At 38.7% G+C, this 21,282-nt stretch overlaps 1 protein-coding gene across 1 annotated transcript in view; it reads left to right on the top strand.

The window, feature by feature from the left end:
• The first annotated feature begins 10,122 nt into the window (after positions 1 to 10,122).
• Positions 10,123 to 21,282, top strand: part of olfm1b (olfactomedin 1b) — a 31,341-nt gene continuing 20,181 nt past the window's right edge. The window contains exon 1 of the mRNA XM_046867027.1: positions 10,123 to 10,725. Coding sequence (XP_046722983.1) covers positions 10,576 to 10,725 — 150 coding nt within the window. The 5' untranslated portion in view covers positions 10,123 to 10,575. The remainder of the gene's footprint in view (positions 10,726 to 21,282) is intronic.

Here is a 21,282-nt window from a genome sequence, read left to right as displayed (position 1 = left end):
GCATAACTAAAAGGGAGAACCAGAAGGTAACACAGACATGAGGGATATCTGGGATAAGAGATGACCCACCACACCACTGTCAACAAACCTGAGTGATCTTTTGAGAGAGAGGGGACGACAGAATACAAATATCCTAGTTCACAACACTCTATATCCATGATCCCTCCAGATCTGCTCCTTTACCCTAAAAAAATCTACACATAAAAGACGACTAAATAAATATGTTTTCAGGCTCAACTTGAACATTGAGACTGTGTCTAGACTAATTGGAAAGCTGTTCCATATCTGTGGGACTTTATAAGAGAAAGATCTGCCCCCTGCTGAGGTACCAACAAATAGCCTTTACTTTTTGATCTAAGTGGGCATGGGGGATGGTATAGAAGTTAATTTAGATACTTCGGCATCAGACTGTTACGTGCTTTATATATCATTAGTGTTATTTTTATAATCAATGCAAGATTGACCATTTCTTGATCTAGTAAGGACTTAAGCTCCTGCATTCTGAACTAACTGATGCTACCACCACCATAATTGACTGTAGGCAAGACATAATTTTCTTGGTGCTCCTCACAAGGGTGTCACCACACATGCTACATTCCATCTGAGCCAGACAAGTTTATCTTAGTCTCATCAGACTACAGGACATGGTTTCAGAAATTCATGCGAGCTTTCTTGTGAGCCTGCTTCAGAAGAGGCTTCCTTCTAATCCAATGGCCTTGCAAACGAACTTGTTGCAGTGTGCGGCGTATGGTGTGAGCACTGACGAGCGGACCTTGCGCTTCTGCAACCTCTAAAGCAATGCTGGTAGCACTCATGCGTCTGTTTTTTGAAGCAGCAGCACGGCACAAGGACGCAACTTCTCTGATTGACCCTTGCCAGGCCTGTTCCTAGTGGAACCCATTTTGGAAAACCTCTGTATGACCCTGCCACTGTACTGTAATTCAGTTTCAGGGTGTTACCAATCTTCTTATAGCCTAGACCACCTTTGTGGAAAGAAACAATTGTAATTCAAAGAGTTCTTTGCCATGAAGTGCCATGTTGAACATCCAGTGGTCAGTATGAGAGAATTGTACTCTAAGCACCAAGTTTTAACTGCTCTAATAAAAGATACACTAATTTGTATGGTCCTGTCAAGCAGACAAAAACATGAACATGATGAATAGGACATGTGGCTTTGCACGGTTACAGAACGTTCAGCTGTAACGACTTAGGGTGTACTCACTTTTGAAAATGAAAATGAGCTCTGTATATGGTCCAGAATGTTTAATCTGTAATGAAGCTTAACACAGAACATTTAGAAAACTTACAATATCTAAAATCTAATATCCAACTGTAAAAGCTTATATACAACTGACACACACACACACACACACACACACAAAATACCATTCCATCTGAGGTAAATTTTGTTCATGTGAATAAATATTACAATGTGTGGAAATTAGGAACAATTATTATTATTATTATTATTATTATTATTATTCGTAGCAGTAGTAGTGCAGTAGTAGTATAACATCATTTGAACTGTCTTGACTATGCTAATACATATGCTTCTGCCACCTCGTATATGCATCAGACATTCATAAATATGCAACCTGTCCATAAATATGTATCGTGGTAGTTTTATAAACTTTTATAAACGAAAAAAAGCAATTTCGTTTTTCCACGCTGAAGATTTTGGCGGTTTGTATTATTTGAAGCAGACCAGCGAGTGTTTCCTTACACGAGCTTCACATGAATTAACAATACGTATTAATATTTCCATCAGAAAAGCCAGAAAATGTACACAGGTTGCCAGTCTACTAGTAATTTCCTTATGTTCAACTTGTATTTCTTTATAATTTATTAATGGACACCTTACGGAATATTCGTAATTATTGATATCTCTATTTCGTCTGCAATATCTTTCCATCTCTCTGCTGATTTGTTCCACGCGACTGAGTGTCATATCCGGTCTCAGGGAGCTCGGACGCGCGCGCACGCTCTCTATTCCATCCTCTTGCTCACTCCCAGAGAACTAAAAACTTCAGAAGCTCCTGCAGCTCGGGCTGCGGTTCCTGAGCCAACTTGAAGATCCAGAAGAGCCAGACCTGGGAGAGACGCATAATGCTCAGTGACGACCACGCGAGGCAGATTTTAGCTCCTACATCGTTCCGCTGCTGAAGAAGAAACAGAACATCAAGGCGAGGAGGAAAGAGAGAGAGACAGAAGAGAGGAGAGACGAAGCCGTTTAAAACTGCTGCGAGAGGAGATGCAGCCCGCGAGTAAGCTTCTGAGCATCATCGTGCTTATGCTGTCTGGCACGAAACTCACGCAAGTACGCCCAGCCCTACACACCCCCCTAGCACACCTTAGACACGCACGTGCCGCGCTCACATCACGCGCGGTCGGGTTTACATTGACAAAAACCGGATTAAAGTAAATGATAGCCTACGGATATCTTCCGAATCATGTCAAGCTTGTAGCAAAGCAAATACTTGATAGTGTTTTTAACATCAAAATGCAACTCTACTAAAACCGCGATACATCCCACAAGGTCGTAAAAAATCATTGCACTTTATGCTTCGCTTCTATAATCGGAGTCATTTCCCTGACATCAATGTGTACAGCTCAGAAGAAATCCATTTAGTGGTCAGAGGGAAACTTTGCACTCGTACGTTTAATACTGACCTCCACAATGCAACTTGAGGAGTTCCCAAAGAGCTCTGACGCTATCATGACAGGGGTCTTTTTTAACCGCGGACTTGCTTTAACACGTCAGTTTTCAATAGTATTGTGGTTGAATCAACTTTACCTTGAAAATAAAATAGGTCATGTACAATCACCTTAAAATGAATAATAAAAAATAGGAATTCCTCACACAGTTTTTACTTAGAATTGAATTAAGCATACACTTTAATCATGGAGCAGTGGTGTGGTGCATAAGATCATGCAGATGCAATTCGAAAGCTTCAATTGATGTTCACATCAAACATCAAAAATATGTTTGACCATGCCCAGGTTTTTGGTGCCAGATGGGTTGGTTTAATTATATCCTTTTTAGCAACAGGTGATACCCTTGGATTTTCACTCAGTGTAGATTTTACACAAAATGATGTGCCAAACAGAAGGAGTAAGTGGCAATAAGAGTAGAGTGACCTGAATGGTTTGAGCTATGATTACTTAATCATTACTATTATAAACATTCTTAATGAACATGGTGACAAACAAAACCCCACCATATCAGAATGCAGCACACATTAAAATTTCTTTCAGCAAAGCGCAGCATTGTGAGGCTGCAGTGGGATCACCTGTTCTTTTTCCAATCTTCAACTGTCCATTTTCAGTGAACCTGTGACCACCTCTAGCCTCAGGGGATCAGCAGTCTCTGAAATAATCAATCCAGCATGTCTGGCACCAACAACTATGTTACAGTTAGTCACTAAGATCACATTTTTTCCTATGCTAATGTTTGAGCATAACAATACTCACTCATGATGTCTAATTGGGTAACTAAATGAATGTCCAGGTATAAAAGTGTTTATCAAGTGATCAGTAAGTCTATATATATTTTGTGTCAGGCTGCATCACAACATGTTACTGTGGATTATTTTCTATATCAGCACACACATGTGTCATACTTTTGTTTTCATCATTTACAGCTTGTTCCTCTCTATGGTGATATGGTGGAAATAAGTGAGGAGGAACATGTAGTGATGAGATACAGAAACACATTTCTGTCAGCACTTAACTTTTAAACAAGATGACCATCTCAGAGTGAAGATTTAAGCATGGTATGGACTCTTAGCTGTGATTGAGACTTTTTTCGTAGATATACTGCTTATTTTTTGACTATACTGTTTGTGGTTGTATGTAAACTTTAAAAGTTATGAATATATTTGACCAAAATCACATTAAGTGATTTGAGTTAATGTTTAATTCTGCAGAAGCACAATAGTTAAGTGTGCTTTCTCCAAATATTGAATGTCATCATTGATCTAGTTTTCTATAGCTATGAATGGCGGACATGAGAGAGGAAATGCGACCCCGATTCTTTTACTTTCAGCACGGAAGATTATTTGAAAATAAATTGGCAAAACATTGCTGCTGCAAAAAACACAATATAGAAAGAGCATCATTAATCACACACTCCTTCTCCAAGACATTATATTTCCTCAACCTAGACTACATACTCCCTCCACCCAAATCAACTGAGCGAAGTTGCTGCTGACTCCCTCCTCTGGCAAGAGAGGAATTCCACATAGCCATCTGTGCATGTGTTCTGAAGACCACCTCAGACTTGAATAGCTGAAGTGCCAAATACCAACAAGTGATAAACATTTTAGCCTCTTCCATGTGGTAGAGCTGGAGCTGGCATAGTCGGAACACGAAATGAAGACATGTTCCAAATGATTATTATTAGAAGTGTTAGAGGATTAGGACCACCCACTTGATGGCAAAGTATACTTGCTTGATCTTACTATAGTTGCTCTCCTGCACAAAGATTTTTGCAGACCACCCTCTAAATAATTTGGGACAACTGATTTTCTTTCCATTGCAAAAAAAAATAAATAAAGGCTGGTGACATGGTAATTTGAAGTGAAATATTTGCTGTGTCCTGCAATTTTCCTTTGTCCCCTTTCCCTTTTTATAGTAATAAAAATGGGAAGAACCTTGTGGAGTTCTTCATGGGACCTCTCCAACTATAAATAACACAGGGTTGAAGCACACAGAAGATCCCATAACCCTAATTTGAAGCACCCTACAATTAATCATTTTTAACAATTGATTAAATCATTCAACCAAACACTGGTACTAACTGACTTAATAGCTAATAATTTAAACAGTTCCAAAGTGTGTGACATAATATTAATGACCTGTGTAGTCAGTATCTTTTATGTGATTTGGACACTTAACTGTTTCTGCAGCCCTGCATGTAGGAATAAATGACACCTTTTGTGGGTTATTTGTTGTGTAATCTACTAGAACTAACACAAAGCAATGTCTTCATGTACTCAGTTTTAATGGCCTGTGAAGTCTTCCAATTTTATCAAAGGGGACCTCATTCAGAAAAGAGAGACCGACGTTACATTAGGGTTAGCCAGAGGATTTATCAGCTGACATTTACACCATGTTGCACATCACCCAAGTACATTGAGGAATCTTGTCTCCCGAATACTCCAGAAGGAAATCCCTAAGGCAATACTCAGAAATGTGGGTTCAGATGATGATGATACCTGATGATGAGCTAGTAGATATTTGTCACGGTGCAAACACCTTGTCTTCACCTGCTTCACCACTTTTGTAATTACTTTTTGGTAGATAGAGTTTTAGTTAGAACCTAAATTCATCAAATACCCCCTAGGTATGCAGTATGTTCTTGCTTAATAGGGGGAAAGCCTATGGCATGTCAGAGAGCCAGAAACATGTTCCTATTTAACTAGACACTGCTCTTGTAAAGGTCCATGCTCCCCACAGCACCAACATGCCTGTCTTTAGTATAGTCTGTCTGTCCCTGGATCCTTGCTTGCCATGTGATCCTCACTTGCTGGATTGCCTTGTCCACACTGTTAGTTGGTGGACACATGCAAGTGCTGCTGGCAATCATGCAATGACCTGTTTAAGTACCACCTGATCGATGATAGTCATGACATTATAGATGTAACATCACCTCAGTTGTGATGTCACTTGACCATCTGTTTACTGGAGACCCACAGGATCACCTTCTTCAAATCTCAATACAGTTCATTTCAACCGGGAAATGCTTTTCCGATTGCAGATGACGCAGTCAAATGGCCCAATGCAATTCAGACAATGCCCATGCTACCACAGCGCACCCCTGGCTCATCCTGGCCTATCATCTTGGTGAATGTGTTAGAAATGATGTTAGATTGGTACGATGGTTAGAGATGGTGAGATGTTCGAGATAGTAAAGCTGGCTTGGGTCTTTGGCCTGGGTTGCATCCAAAACAGTAGAAGGATACAGTATTATTTATTTATTAACTCTTTATGAAATCACAGCCCTTTTCCCATTGCCACAGTTCTTAATTTTACAGATGGTAGTATTATTATAATATTTTTTTTTGTAGGCTTTCACTTGAAAGGAACCATTGACTATTAAATTATCATTATATTTAAAAATGGAAAAAAAATTAATAAATCATATTTCACAGGTCTGTTCGAGATACAGCATGACATGCATACAATCTCTGTGATTAGAGAAGGTCAATACATCAATATAAATGTTTTTATTTAGAGCCATTTTACACATAAAATGTATAAAATAATATGTGAACCACAATTATAGACTGAAATTACTTTGCCTTTATTGATAAGACATAATAAAATGCTCAAAAATTTCCCTTGGAAAGCTTTAAATGATATACTTACTGCACTGTTTTATTATAGTTTTGTGACTATAGTTTCAAGGACCAGACTTCCCCCTCTGCTTTATTTGTCGGTTTAGTAAGGTAGAAAAAACTTTCTAAAAATTATTTATCAGATATAAATCACTCTACACATTTGGAAATGAATATGTAAATAACAACGTAATTTATGTTAGCATCTTATGTTTATTCAATGAATTGCCAGTCAAATTAAGTATTTAGATTGCTGTTAGTTAAAATGTGCTTCTGTGCAAAACATTACATCTTTACATTTTATTTTGTTTTACAAATAAATGTCAAATTAAAAAGTTATAAATAGCAAAGCTTACATTGTGACAGCTTATTCTGTACATTGTACTACATTTCAGTGCTTTACTTTTTTAGATTACATATCATTTTAATGTTACTGGAAATTGTGGGTTGCGCTGAATGAAGGGAAAGTCAGCGATTGTTGGGCATTTTGCTTTGAGGTATGAAATTGTTTATTATTAATTCTGTTTCACACCAGCATAGGGTGTATGGGACTATTTCAACCACAGCATGAGAGAAGAGGGGATTTAATCCATTTGGGTGAAACCTGAGTAGGCTGTATGCATATGCAGTATATATGTGTGGCTGGATTGGTAAATAGATTGATGGACTAGATGGACTGACTAAATTAATGGACAGGGTTATGACATACCTGAAATTATTATGCTGGGTTTTATGGTTTTATCTCACCACAAAGTTGTTATACTATTGTAGCCTAATGTGAACGTTAAAATGCATTTTCCCTCCTTTGCTATCATAAAAACCGCAGTGTCCTGACATAATTACGAGCCCGTGAAGAGAATGAAGCCATTACATGAATAATTAAATTTAATAAAAATGGCTAAATTAATTTATAAGTCTGCAGCAGTAAGTTTTTTTGTTTTGTCTTTTTTTTCCCCACAGCACTCCGCACACCAATTTGCAGATTCTGCATGAATAAATAAAGACTACCCTTTGATTTAAAATAAAGGATGAGGCAATTCACAGAGCCTCCACTTCAGTTCTCTTTTACAACCCAATAAGAGTGATGACCGCATTAGACAAGATGATGCGTTAGTGGTCAACTTTAAAAGCTGTTAATGAAGAACAAGTGATAACAAATTTTACTTCTATCACGATGTGGACTTTTATAAAAAATAAAAATACACAAATGAACATTTTGCTGTAAATATTAGAAATATTTAGCTATTGATAAAGTTAATGTTAATTTAGATGAGTACCACAGTATATTTGAGATGACATCAAATATTAAGTATTCAATAAAAGAATTAAACAAATTAAATATTTGTTCTAAATACAGACTTTTATGTAAGTTATTTCTGAATCTAAATGTGTATAAACTAATTAATGATTTTCCCCATTAATGAGCAAAAGTAAAAGTTGTGTGTTGTTCCCTGATTTTTGTACTTATTGTTAAACACATGAAAAATCTATAGGTAATGTGTGGCATTTTCATTTGGAATCTGTTGATGTTAACTTTCAAGATGAAGTTTAAAGAAAAACAAAAGATACATTATATCACAGAATCAACTGTTTCATAGAAAACTACCAAAAATACCAATAAAATACAATACTAAAGGGTCTGGAAGATGCAATAACAGAATTATTTCTTCCCTGGTTATGAAAAACCTTTCATAACAGACAGATCAAGAGCAATATCCAGGAAATATATACATCTGTCAAAGTCAACAAGAATAGACTTTAGCACAGTAAATATTGAGGGTTTACCACGTTTTGGAAAACCACTGGCCTGCTTAAAAAAAAACAATAGAAAGACGAGATTAGAATTAGCACAAATGTTTAAAATAATCCATTATAGTTTTGGACCAACATAATAATGACCTGAAGTATACAGTGAAGCAACCTAAAACTTTATCTAAGCAAAAATGTGAAAAGTGAAGTCAATCACATGAACTGAATCCAACTTAAGCATATATTTCTATTCTCTAACCAGAGACCTGCGTTTAGCACCTCAGTCCATGGGTTCATATAAAGGCAGCCTTGTTTCTAGCAAAATAGCTAGTGTTTTGCATGCTACTGGTTATTAACTTAATAAGTGGCAGCAATTAAAGACAATTTTGATAGAGTATGCACTTAATTTAAAAGCACAAAATAGGGTGAAAAAAGCAATACTTTTTAAGTGAGGTTATAAAGGAAAAAGACAGCCAAAGGGCAGCTGTGTCTCTCCTAAAGTGTTACAATAATAGCATTGTTAAAGAATTATTAAAGATGCAGCCATTATAAAAAAACACATTTGATGGCTAGTTTCTACTTCCCTAGCCAAAACCAACTTTTTGTACAATTATTTAAAAAGTTTTCTTTGCAAGTCACGGCCATTGAGCAATAATGACACTAATTGTGCTTATTGTTCTTGAAATGTCTCTGCTCTGTTATTTTGCTCTTATTCTCTCATACATCACATCTTTTTTGTCTCTTGGTCTTTCTTTTTACACTCATGCATTATTCTATCTGATATATTTCTTCTTTACAGATTTAAGTTTTCAGTTTTAACATGTTGAGTCTAATTTATTTAGCTGTCATGGCAGATGTTGTTTTGTTGAAAAGAGTTCTGAAGCACCTGGAGATTACAGGATGCTCTAAAAGATTTGACTGAAACCAAATCCCATAGTCAGATAAGAGAAAATAGAGCTTTTTAGCTAAATAGTGGGCTTGGTGTGGTAAAAAAAGGGGTGGGTGCGATGTACACAGGAAAAACTTGAAAGATATATGATGTAGGTTTGTTTTTTCTGATAAATGCCCTAGGAGTCATGTAAGAATACATGGCAGTCACTCAGGAAATTTTGTTAAAAACTTACAATTGCACACAAAAAGGTTGATGGACCACAGCAAATATTTTCCACACAGTCACCCAGATTCCAGAAACAACCCCAACTGAAAACATGTGGGGTGACCTAAAGAGGAGAGTCTACAGGAGATTCCCTGATACTCTGTATTTTCTGCATGCATCATAGGAAAACAATCAGTGCTGTTATGTTGCACAAAGTACTAAATGCTGGGGAGATATACAATATAGGTGTTTTGCTACAAGTGTTCATAATATGTGTGGTTAATTAAATGGCAATTAAAGGTAGATTTCCATCATATTTTAAATGTGAGATTAATAAAACAAAGATTTTTGTAAAAACTATTCTACATATTGATGCCAGTAATTCAGGAGATGGATGTATACTTTGTGGATACTTTGCACTGACTAATTGATGCAGCTGGTCGTTTCGGCAATGCCGAACTTTCTGGCGTACTGGCTCCTGGCCCGTTACATTATTCAGAACACAATGTACATAATCTATTGTTCGTGCGACTTTGCGTTAAAAGCTAATGATACTGATGTAACACTAGTCCAGGCAATCGATTACTAAAAGGTTTCTTAGCTCAGCAGCACGATGCACGGAATCAGTATGGTTCAGTACAGCGCAATTATGGTAATGGCAACTAGAGGGCGATCGAGTCATTCTGGTGCATTTCCACTCTAAGGCAACCCATTTCTAGTTTTTGTTCGCGCACAGTACGCAAATTGTCATAATGTTAAAACCTCTTGCTTTTGGGATCACCGCCATCTTTGTGTGTTTAAGCGAACAAAACATTTATTTATTATATAAAGCGTTACTGAATTACTGTGCATCTTCGTTTTAATTACTATCAGTGCATGGACACACCCATTTTTCTCTATGTAGAATGTAAAATGGAGTATGATTTGGACACTTGTTGGCTGGAGGACAGAAGCCTGACCTACTGGCAGTGGAGTAAATTAAACGTGACCTTGGTTGTGCACGCTGCGTCGGCGCTGGAGCTCGCGGTCTCGCGCCGGTGTCGAGGGCGTGGTGCTGTAGTAGCCCTGACGTCATTGCACATCAGTTATTAATGAAAGGGGGCGCGCGACGGCGCACTCTTCTCCTCTAGTCAGAGCGGGGAAGGACCTCGGTGGCGCGCACCAAAGGTTCATCATTGGCAAATTTGAGAGGGCGACGGAACGTGGTTGAAAAAAGAGAAGCATGCACATTCCACATGTGCCGGTCTACAGTCGCGCACCACCGGCTCTCGCGACGTAAAAAGGAATCACACCATGGCACGGTCTAACCCAGGGTGCGAGGCTCTCTCGGGTGGTTTGACGGCTCTCCGGTAGCGCGCGCGCGCGGTGGCACGAACGCATGAGAGCGCCAAGATGACGGTGCCGCTGCTGAAGATCGGTGTGGTGCTCAGTACGATGGCCATGATCACCAACTGGATGTCGCAGACGCTCCCGTCGCTCGTGGGCCTTAACGGCACGGCGCTGAGCGCGGCGCGGAGCTCATACCCAGACCGAAGCATAGGAGTAAGTGCGCAAACCTGTCCTCTTTGTCTATCTATCTATCTATCTATCTATCTATCTATCTATCTATCTATCTATCTATCTATCTATCTATCTATCTATCTATCTATCTATCTATCTGTCTGTCTGTCTATCTATCTGTCCATGTGTCAATTCTTTTTTCTTCTTCTTTGGTTTCTCTCTTTTTTTTATTATTTTGTTCCTTCCAAACTGCCTGTTTGTCTCTGTATCAGCAGAGATTGGTTTCTAGTTCATCATGCATAAGAAGGCTGAGTTCTGGGAAAAAAAAATAGATTTTTCCATCATTTAACATTTCTAAATGTGATACAGTGTAAATCATAGCAATATGAAAGAGTAACAGGTAGTGTGTTACACACATCTGTGACCAGTTAAAGATAATGTGTGATGTTACTTTTTTACACATCCACTATGTTAAGAGATGTCAGCCTGTTCAAAAGCTTTCCCTGCACACGTTTATTTTACAATGTAAGAGTACAAATTATGGTTCAGTAATAGGAATTGTTTTAAAGTGATCAGATAAAACATAATACTTATTTGATTTGTCACTGGCAATCAATGTTAACTACTTAGCTCTTAATTACGCCATTAATTTAAATGGATTTATTAGAGTAATCTATCATGGCCGTAAAAATGTTCAACGGTGAAAAACTAACTTTTAAGTGCAAGATTGGAGATGACAGAATAATTCTTACTATGGTGAAGAGAAATAACATTTGCAGTAGTTTTCTAGATCAATGGCACCCTTCTGAGAGGCATATTTGTGACTACAATCAAGAGAAGTACAACGGTTTTACCACATGGTTATAACCTTATCCCTAACTGCAAACCCTAAACCCTACCCCTTAATATATTATAAACCACTGAATAGGGAGATCAGATTATTTGCCAAAAATACAGAAAAAAGCCTTCACAGTGTTGTAACAACGTGATCAACATACCAGAATAATGGGGAGAGAAGGGTACAAAGAAAAGAAGGAACTGCTCATGATACAAAGTGTGCAGCATTTAGGGCATCCAGTGTAACTGGAACTTACACAAATACACACAAATGAATGCTGGTGCTTTATTATCTGCTTAAATATTCAATTCAATTCATTTTTATTTGTATATTGCTTTTAACAATGAACATTGTCTTAAAACAGCTTTTACACAGATAATGTGGTGATAAAAATGAATAAGATGTTCTTTATAAGTGCAAGTTTGTCCCTGATGAGCAAGCCGGTGGCGACATATAAAGTGCTAAGATTTCTTAACGTTCATATATTCTTATATTACAGTTTTTCTCTGTTGCTTTGGAGCATTTCTCAGATCAGAAATAAAATTCTCAAAATACTTGTTAACTTCCACATCATGCAGTTACTTGTGCACACCATGGAAGCATTTCATGTTGCTTTGAACAAATTGCAAATGCTTTGGTACTTCAATTCATTGTGTACAATTGTCTTCTTTTTCCTACATTATTCTGATTGTCATGTTAATCAGAATATATTGTACTGGTTTCACCTGAATAGTCTCAACCCTCAAAAGATCTCAACATCAGTTCATTGCATAAGTCATTGAATGCAAAATGGTTAAACTAGTTGTCATCATCTGTCATCTAAAATTTCTATTAACATTTTTTTTGTAAATGTGATATGATTTGATGAAATGTGCAGATGAATCTTGAATATCACTAATGAAGGAGTGTGTATGGCATCAGATCAACCAATAATCAGGTGAATCTCGTGGACCTTCAATTGAAGAGTGTATACAGACAGAGCAAAACACAGAATTATACATTCTGAAAATGGATGAACAACTAAGAAACAAATGAACACTCGTATAAAACAGTAAAAGTGTGAAAGCTGTCTGGTCTGTTGCAATCAATATAAATCAAATATGCAATCAAATAAATGAAATTCTGCTGCTGAAATGCATAGATGCCAAACAGAAGGAAATACAATTTTGTGCATTTTCAGTCACTGTGATCCAAACCATAGTTTATATAAAGAAATCCTGAAAACTGTGTGCCGTCATACTGACAACAGGACTAAACATTTTGATGATTTTTTTTGTGAACAATGACGAAGGGACTTTTCATTCTGATGGGAATGACATGTTCATTGACACAAATACTTACTTTTGAGAAATGAAGTAAGGATTTTGAGAAAAGTACAGGCTTTTGCAAGAAATCCAATGTTTTGTGCTGTTGCACAAATTGTTTTGAGAATGCACTTACTGGTTTGCAAATATTAAGAATGGTTCGATAAATGCTCCAAAGCAGCTGAGAAAAACTATAATTCATTGTTTACAATTGTCTGTTGTTTCTTACATTATCAATTGTTTTTGTCATGTTGATCAAAATGTATTATACTGGTTTTCACCTTAGTGTCTCACCATAGTCTTAATCCCCAAAACATCTCCGCATCAGTTAATTGCATGTCATTGAATGCAAAATGGTTAAACCAGTTGTCCTCATCTGTTAAGCTTACATTTGTATTAAACCTTTTTTGTAAATGTGTCTTGAATTGATGAATTGTGCAGATAAATCTTAAATTTCATGAATGAATTCGAGTGTATGGCATCAGCTCAACCACTGATCAACTCGTGAACCTTCAATTGGTGTATACAGCCAGAGCAAAACACAGAATTAATACTATGACTAATACTTAATGCTATTGCTGTTTCATTTAAAAATAGAAGATTTACATGCCAAATTTACAAGGCGTAATGTTTTATGGTGTTATCTATTCAATCAGTAAGGGTCCCCTGGTGGTCTAGTGGTTAGGATGCGGCGCTCTCACCGCTGCAGCCTGGGTTCGATCCCCGGTCAGGGAACCAACCCCAGCCATTAGGGTTGCACAAGCCAGTGCACTCCTAGTGCCGGTCCCAAGCCTGGATAAATGGGGAGGGTTGTGTTAGGAAGGGCATCCAGCGTAAAAAACACGGGCCAAATCGAACATGCGGATCATGAATACGGATGATCCGCTGTGGCGACCCCTAATGGGAGAAGCCGGAAGAAAGTTTTTTATCTATTTAATCAGTAACTTGCAGTCTACATGTTTTTACTTTCATCCAGCTGGTATAGTATCTTATGTCAGACTGCTAACCGTAATTAACGTGTATATGTGAGTCATTTACCTGGGGAATAGGTGGAACCAAGATGTACAATGGGAAGAAGACAGATTGGCTTCATGGAAACAGTATTCCCTAATGGTAATAACAAATTAGTTTCATGGCAACTATATTCCCTAATCTCAACTTGTTTGTGCTTCACATGTGCCTGACAAATACGTCAGATCCGTAAAGGCCTCACAATTACAACTTACTGTCAGCCGGTCGCACGAACATTTCCGCGATCGCGACGTCTGCTTCCGGTTCGGTGCCATCTTGCAGACGGCGGCACCGGAACGCCGGCCATCTTGCTTCTGTATAAATAGACGTTGGCTGCATGCGCTTGCTGGCTCTGCGCTTCATTTGAGACGTTCCAGCCTTCCATTTCCCCTCATGGAAAGTTTAGTTTTGATTTCGGATCTCCCGGTTTCTCTGACTTTTGCTTCCCCTCGATTTCGTCTGTTTTCCAGCTCTTGACTTCGGACTGGTTTCGGACTCGCTTTCCTCCCTTGGATCTGCCCCCTGCTTAGCGCTCCCAGCACCACTGACGTGCAACATTAACCCAGTGAGTTAAACCCAGTAACACAGCTGGCTGCCTTTTGAGCTGCCACCTGATCAGGATGCTTTGATTGCCCTGGCCACTCGGATTGACCGGCGAGCACGGGAACGTCGTTTAGATTGTTTTGTCTGCCATCCGGATCGGGTCTCCTGCCCGCCTCTGGCCTGTCACCATACACCCCCTCAAACTGCTCCTTCCCCAGTGCCCTCTTTCCCACCCCAGCCTATGTAATTTGCATGTCAGTACTCGTCTCTAATCGTCTCTAATCGTCTGATGGAGAAGGGGATACGCCATTCCCAGGGGCTCTGTCTCTACTGTGAAGAGGCTTGGCAAATGCTGCTTCATGTCCAGCAAGAGCGAGCTCGACGTTAAGGAAAGGGCCACACCGAGCTGCACCCTATCAGTCCCTTCCAAGCCCTTATTCAGGAATCGTATCCGTTCCGGTACTCTTTGTCGACTATGGGGCGGACGCTGAATTCATGGATCTAGACCTTGCCGGCCAGCTGGGGCTGGAGTAATTACCGAAAATCCTTCAGGTCCATGCCCTGGATAAACACCCCCGAGACAGGGCCACTCGCCAAACTAAGCGAACGTCAGGACTCGCTTGCTGCTGGCATTTTCCGCCCATCCTCCTCTCCGGCAGGCGCTGGGTTTTTCTTTGTGGAGAAGAAGAACAAGAGCCTCCGTCCTTGCATCGACTATAGGGACCTCTGTAACACCTACCACCTTGGCCTCACCAATGCACCAGCGGCCTTCCAGGTGCTAGTAAACGATGTTCTTCGGGATATGCTTAATCGTAATCATATACCTGGATGACATCCTTGTCTTCTCGCGTTCGGAAGACGAACATGTCCAGCACTTGCGTTCGGTACTCGTGCGGCTCCTTCAGAATGGGTTATATGTCGAAGCTGAGAAATGCAAATTCCATGTATCCAACACGTCTTTCCTTGGATTTTTCCTTTCAGCTGGTAACATTCAGATGGACCAAGCCAGGATTCAGGCAGTAAAGGACTAGCCTCAACCCACTCCCGGTAAGCAATTGCAGAGGTTCTTGGGGTTCGCCAATTTCTATCGCCGGTTCATCAGGGGCTATAGTTCCGTCTCAGCCCACCTTAACCTACTCACCTCCATGTGTCAGGCCTTCACCTGGAACCCTGAGGCTGAACAGACCTTTACCAAGCTTAAGAGTCTCTCAGCCCCAGTCCTGACTCTTCAGGGATCCAACCCACTAATTCGTGGTGGAGGTGGACGCCTCTGATCTCTTGGCGGTCAAGTTGGCCCTGGAGGAGTGGCATTACTGGTTGGAGTGGTCCAAAGTTCCATTCCTTGTCTAACTACAGCTGTCTGAGGAAGCTGTTTGTGTGGCACAAGGGTAACCTACATAATATTCGGAAGGTGTTTTTAATGGTTTGGCTGATCTGTTTTGGTTTTTTTTATCCCATCCCCAGAGCAAGGGTTGTAGTAACTTATAAGTTTGTTCGCAGCAAACATGTTTTCTCTGTGCATTTTTTGCAACGTGTAGTTCTTTTGGTTTGGAGTCTAAGTCTAGGTCGAAGTTATTGTTGTGTGTAATGTGGTTATGTATGTGTGTTAATCTCAACAGCAATCAAGATCAAGATTTCTTAGAATACACACCTTAATGATGTATTACTAGAGTTCTCACACAAATTAAAATTGTCTTGTCAAAATAAATATACACCGATTGTTATAATATAAATAATTACATTCAACAATAAAAATTTGATGTGTTGAAGAGAGTTATAATATAAGGCAAATAATAAAGCAGAGACATTTCATTGGCTGTAAATTGAATCATAGTGTCTGTTAATGCGAGCCATCTGGTACTGCCTTGTTGATATTTAGCTTGCCTGAAAGGTTCCAGAATGTATAGTTGTTAGAAAGGAACTCCAGATGCTGTTTTCCTTCTAGGTTTTAGTGGGTGTTAAACTGTTGTTGCATTTTGTTTTTAACTTAAATATGTACACTTGAGTAAGTTTGACTTCCTGGCTGGTTTTGTATGATTTTTGATAAATGTAATTAAACTTTTCTTATATTGGTCTTTTAACAATGATCATTGTCCCAAAGCAGCTTCATAGAAATAAATATTTTACAAATATTAATATTGTAAAATGTTGTCATTATTTTGTCCCCATACATTTATTCCTGATTAACAAGCCACTGTTTGCCACAGTGAGAGTAGCCCATCCTCATCTTGGTAACACTGAATATTCATTCATTATAGTGTCAAGATTATTCGGGTTATCAACTGTTCACTGGTGGACACTTGAGTGCAAAACTGTTGATTATACACTATATTTCCTATACTATAGTGTATATACTGTATAATACACTATATTTCGAAAAGTATTGGGTCACCTGGTCAAAGGTTTGGTATGTGATTTTTGAGCATTGCATTCCACATTTAGTCCCAATTTGCTCCCTCCACTCTTCTGGGTAGATATTCCACTAGATTTTAAAGTGTGCTTATGGATATTTGTGTTCATCAGCCACAAGGGTATTACGAAAGGCAGGTACTGATGTAGGTGAGGAGGCCTGGGGTGCAGTCAGTGTTCCAATTCATTCCAAAGGTGTTTAGTAGGGATGAGATCAGAGCTCTATAGCAGGCCACTCAAGATCTTCCTCTCCAAATCATGTAAACCATATCTTCAAGGAGCTCACTTTGTGCACAGGGGCATTGCCACAGGTTTGGGTTTCCAAGTTCATGTGAATGCAAAATTTTATTATAGCATCTAAAGACGTCCTGTACAATTGAGTGTCTCCAGATTTGTGGTAACAGTTTGGAAAAGAACCACATATAGCAGCAAAGGTCAGGTGACCCAATACTTTTGGAAATATAGTTTATAAGAAAAATGTACTCTGTCTACTTAAAAACTGTTTATTTATTACATGTATTATTTATTCTTAATCGTTAATAAGCAAAAAGAAACTGCCTGATATTTACCTGGTAAGTTTCTGTAAATTAAAACAATTATAAAAGATGTGTGTTAGTAAAAAAAACATTACAATGTGACAACAAATGTTTCTTTATTTCCAGGTGTGATGTGAGAAACATATTTGTTACATAATAAATGGGCGCTGGGTTTGGGTAGTAAATTTTGTCATTTATTTACTTTAACTAAAGAAAAACTGTTTAGGCTGACCAAAGAAAAAAGTATAAATGACACTGTTCTCTGTCATTCAAACATAAAGTATTGAAGTTTGGATATTGCATGCCATTACACTTTACAGAATAAAATTACATTATAAATTTGGGGAAATTTCTTTGCTCTGCTGCAGTTTCAGAAACACTTGGTTTATTGTAACTAATTTGGTGCATGAATTTGTAGCGATGTTAGATGGCAGGGAAATGTGGTTTGACGTAGCGTGAGCAGATGGGACTTTGCATAAGCTTCTGTTGGTCTGCGTGCCTGTGTGTATGTGCGTGTGTGTGTTTGTGTGTGCGTATATGTGTGGGCACATGCTAGTATGTCTATGTATAATGTATGTAAAGTGATTTTCACAATTTATTTATGAAAATTTTACAGGAAAGCTTAAGGATGCTTGCTTATATAGGTAGAATTTATTTAATGTTTTAAAGATCTGTGAATAGATCAAGTTGTATAGCAATGGACACTGTCCCAAAGCAGCTTTACAAAAATAAATAGATTGGGAATATACATTTAAACATTATAATATAGTCCCTATAATTTTATCCCAAATGACCAAGCCAGTGTCAGCCGTGGCCAGAAAAAACTCCCTGACATTGTCAGTGGAGCGAATAGAAGGACCCAAAATGCAGGGTGCAACAGAGTACAAATTAACCAATCTTTATTGAATAAAGTAGCAAAGAAAAAAGGCATCCAAAACTTAATAGCACTGGGAGCTAATTCCTGAATTAAAGCACAAAAGAAAACTGAGCAGTAAGGGGCAGAGCTAAATAATTATCCAAAAACAGTCATATTAATACAAAGAAAAAAACAGAGCAAAGCGGGGAAGACAAACTACTAAACAGGCATGAACGTCCTTGAGCTGGGGCATAAGGCCAGGCAAACACCTTGGTGAAGCCCGGGGTGGAGCAACATAGTCAGCAAGGCTTGGGAGTGCAGCAGTGATCTCGACAGGACAAGAAAGCAGAGCCCTCGGTAAGACTCTGCAGATGACACAGATTGATTCACTCTGCATGGACCAGTGGCGGAGCGACGCCCTCTTAGGGGACAAGTGGTGGAGCAAAGCCCTCTGTGGGGACCAGTGGTGGAGCAACCTTCTCTGCGAGGCTAGAGAGTGCAGCTTCCTCAGCGGGGCTATAAAGCGGAGCAACATCCTAAGTGGGGATGATCTAGCCCCGAGGTAATGTCATTGGTGTTCTACCTGGCGGCGTGGATAGAAAAGACAAAATGGCTGCCGACCCGGAAGTACATGCCGCAAACCTGGACATGCCTGACAGAGATGGTATGAGGAAGAAACCATGAGAGAAACTAGATTTAAAAGGAAACCCATTCTCATCTGGTTGACATCATATGTCAAAACCACTGGCAATTGCAGCCCTATGCCATTGTAGAAGACTGTATATATTACTAATATTTTCAAATCCATCCTCATGGTTCTTGAGTTTAACCCTGCCCAGTAACTTTATGTTTAGCCTACTTGCTAAACAGTGAGACTGCATTTGAGTTTTGAACACTAATTGAAAGGCTGCTCTATAATAGTGGGGCTTTGAAAGGGAAAGCTCTGCCAGCTGTTGTAGTCCTTATTACTTGAGTTACTGTATCAACAATCAGCCTGCAGCTTTGAATCAAAATAAGCGTGGCTGATCATAAAGGACCAGAATTCTGCTCAGGTACTACTGTGCAAGACCATTCAGTGCTTTATAAGTCAATAGTAATATTTTATAATCAATGGAACATTTGACTGAGAGCTAATTTAGAGTGGATAATTCAATGCAATTCAATTCATTTTTTTGTTTAAGACTTTTAACAATGGACATTGTCTCAAAGCAGCTTTACACAGATAAGACAAGGAATTGTGTGGAGGTTCTTGATGCTGCATTCTGAACTGGAGCTTGTTTATGCACTTTTTAGAACAACCAGACATTTAAGGCATTACAATAGTCCATCCTGTATCCAAAAGCATAAAATAGTTTTTCTGCAACATGTAACAGCATCTTATTTCTTAGCAATATTTCTGATATGTAGGAAGGCTTTCTTAGTAATATTATCTACAGTACATGAGTTTCAAAGGAAAGACTAGACTCAATAATCACATTAAGGTCTTTCACTGCTGCACATAAGGTGAAATAAGCTGCACATGTCGTCCTAGAAAAAGTATGCCTGATGACTTTAGCCTTTAGATATGGTGGAAGAAAGTTAACAAGCATGCATTGTCTTATACCCTTTACACAATATTTAACATTATTAACCTGATGTCTAACACCTGGCAAAATAATTGAAGCTAATACCATGTTTGTGATGAATTAGCCCAGAGGTAGCTTATATAAAGTAAAAAGCAGAGAGCCTAATGTAGATCCTTTCTGAACACCAAACTTTAACACAGTAAGTGTAAGGAACTTACTATTTACCTCTACTAACTAATATTGATCAGTACGATAAGACTTGAGCCAGGAGTGAGCTGATCCCTTAATTCCAACAACATTTAAATCTATCGAGGACAATCCATCCTTAAAGCGCCTGTTCTAACTAATACGTAATTTCGTAGGTAATTTCATATAATCCCAGGGCGTTGATGAACCATCCTCAGATGCACAGAGTGGCATCATTTAAAGAGAACACTATCCAGAAGAAAGTTATCAAGCATCCACTGTCTAATATCCTTTACACACTCAGCATTTTGAAGCTGATCTCACTCATCTGGCTTTGCTGAAATATACAGCTGTGTATCATCAGCATAGCAATGGAAGCGAATGCAAGGTTTATGTATAATTTCACCCAGAGGCAGCATGGCAGTGGGCCTAAACAATGGGCCTTTAGTAACCTCTGAATGTCAAAGTCCGTAGCAAAGACATTCAGACTTGTATCAGTAGCTCCTAAATGAAAATATATCTTAGAAATCCTATGCTTGCCTTGATATCATGCTAATATCATGTGCTTTAGAATAGAGTTTCTCTATAAACAGAGCTCTTTCAAGTTTCTCAGCGGGTTCACTTCACTGAGAAAATGCAATGCCTGATTTGAAAAGCAGAGAGGAGTGGTGCTCCTGTGAGCCATATCTAAGTTGTCATCCACTTGCCCCGCTTTAAGGGCTTTAATGCCGAAGTCAGGGGATTTCTAAATCTAATTAAAGCATCCAGGCTTTCCCGTGCAGAAACTGTACTGCTCTCACTCTCACTAACCCTATCCAGAATCCGGATGCACTACTCTAATACTAGTATTTTCTTAGTCAGAGCGCAAACTAACACTTACACTTATAACTTACACTTTGCACAAAACATTATTACTAGAGAATGACTAAATATTCCACATTCCATATACTGAAGAAGGTGGATGCTCGCCATATTAGCTATATTATGTACCTTAGTGTGAAGTGTGAAGATTCCACCAGGAATGGCCTCCACTTGCTGTTTGTTAAAAATGGAAAGATGGAAAATGAAAAGGTTTATATGCCGATACAAACAAGAAACTCCTGGCAAACGATTCAAGAACAGTACAGTAATCCCCCGCTTTACTGCGGTTCGAATCTCGCGGCCCTGGTTTATTGCAAAATTGCATTTGCCGCATAACTAATTTATTTCCCTGATTTTCCACGATAGACCAAAAAATTCATAGAGAATTGTTTTTATGGAGTTTTATGTTGAAATAATGAAATTGATTAATAAAAATATATACAGTAATTATATTTTTATTAATAAAAACATAATTACTGTATTCTTGCAA

The sequence above is a fragment of the Silurus meridionalis genome, chromosome 15 (assembly GCF_014805685.1).
Source record: "Silurus meridionalis isolate SWU-2019-XX chromosome 15, ASM1480568v1, whole genome shotgun sequence".
NCBI classification, from domain to species: Eukaryota; Metazoa; Chordata; class Actinopteri; order Siluriformes; family Siluridae; genus Silurus; species Silurus meridionalis.
Note: the sequence above shows the minus strand (reverse complement) of the source record. Positions and strands in the feature narration are given on the sequence as shown.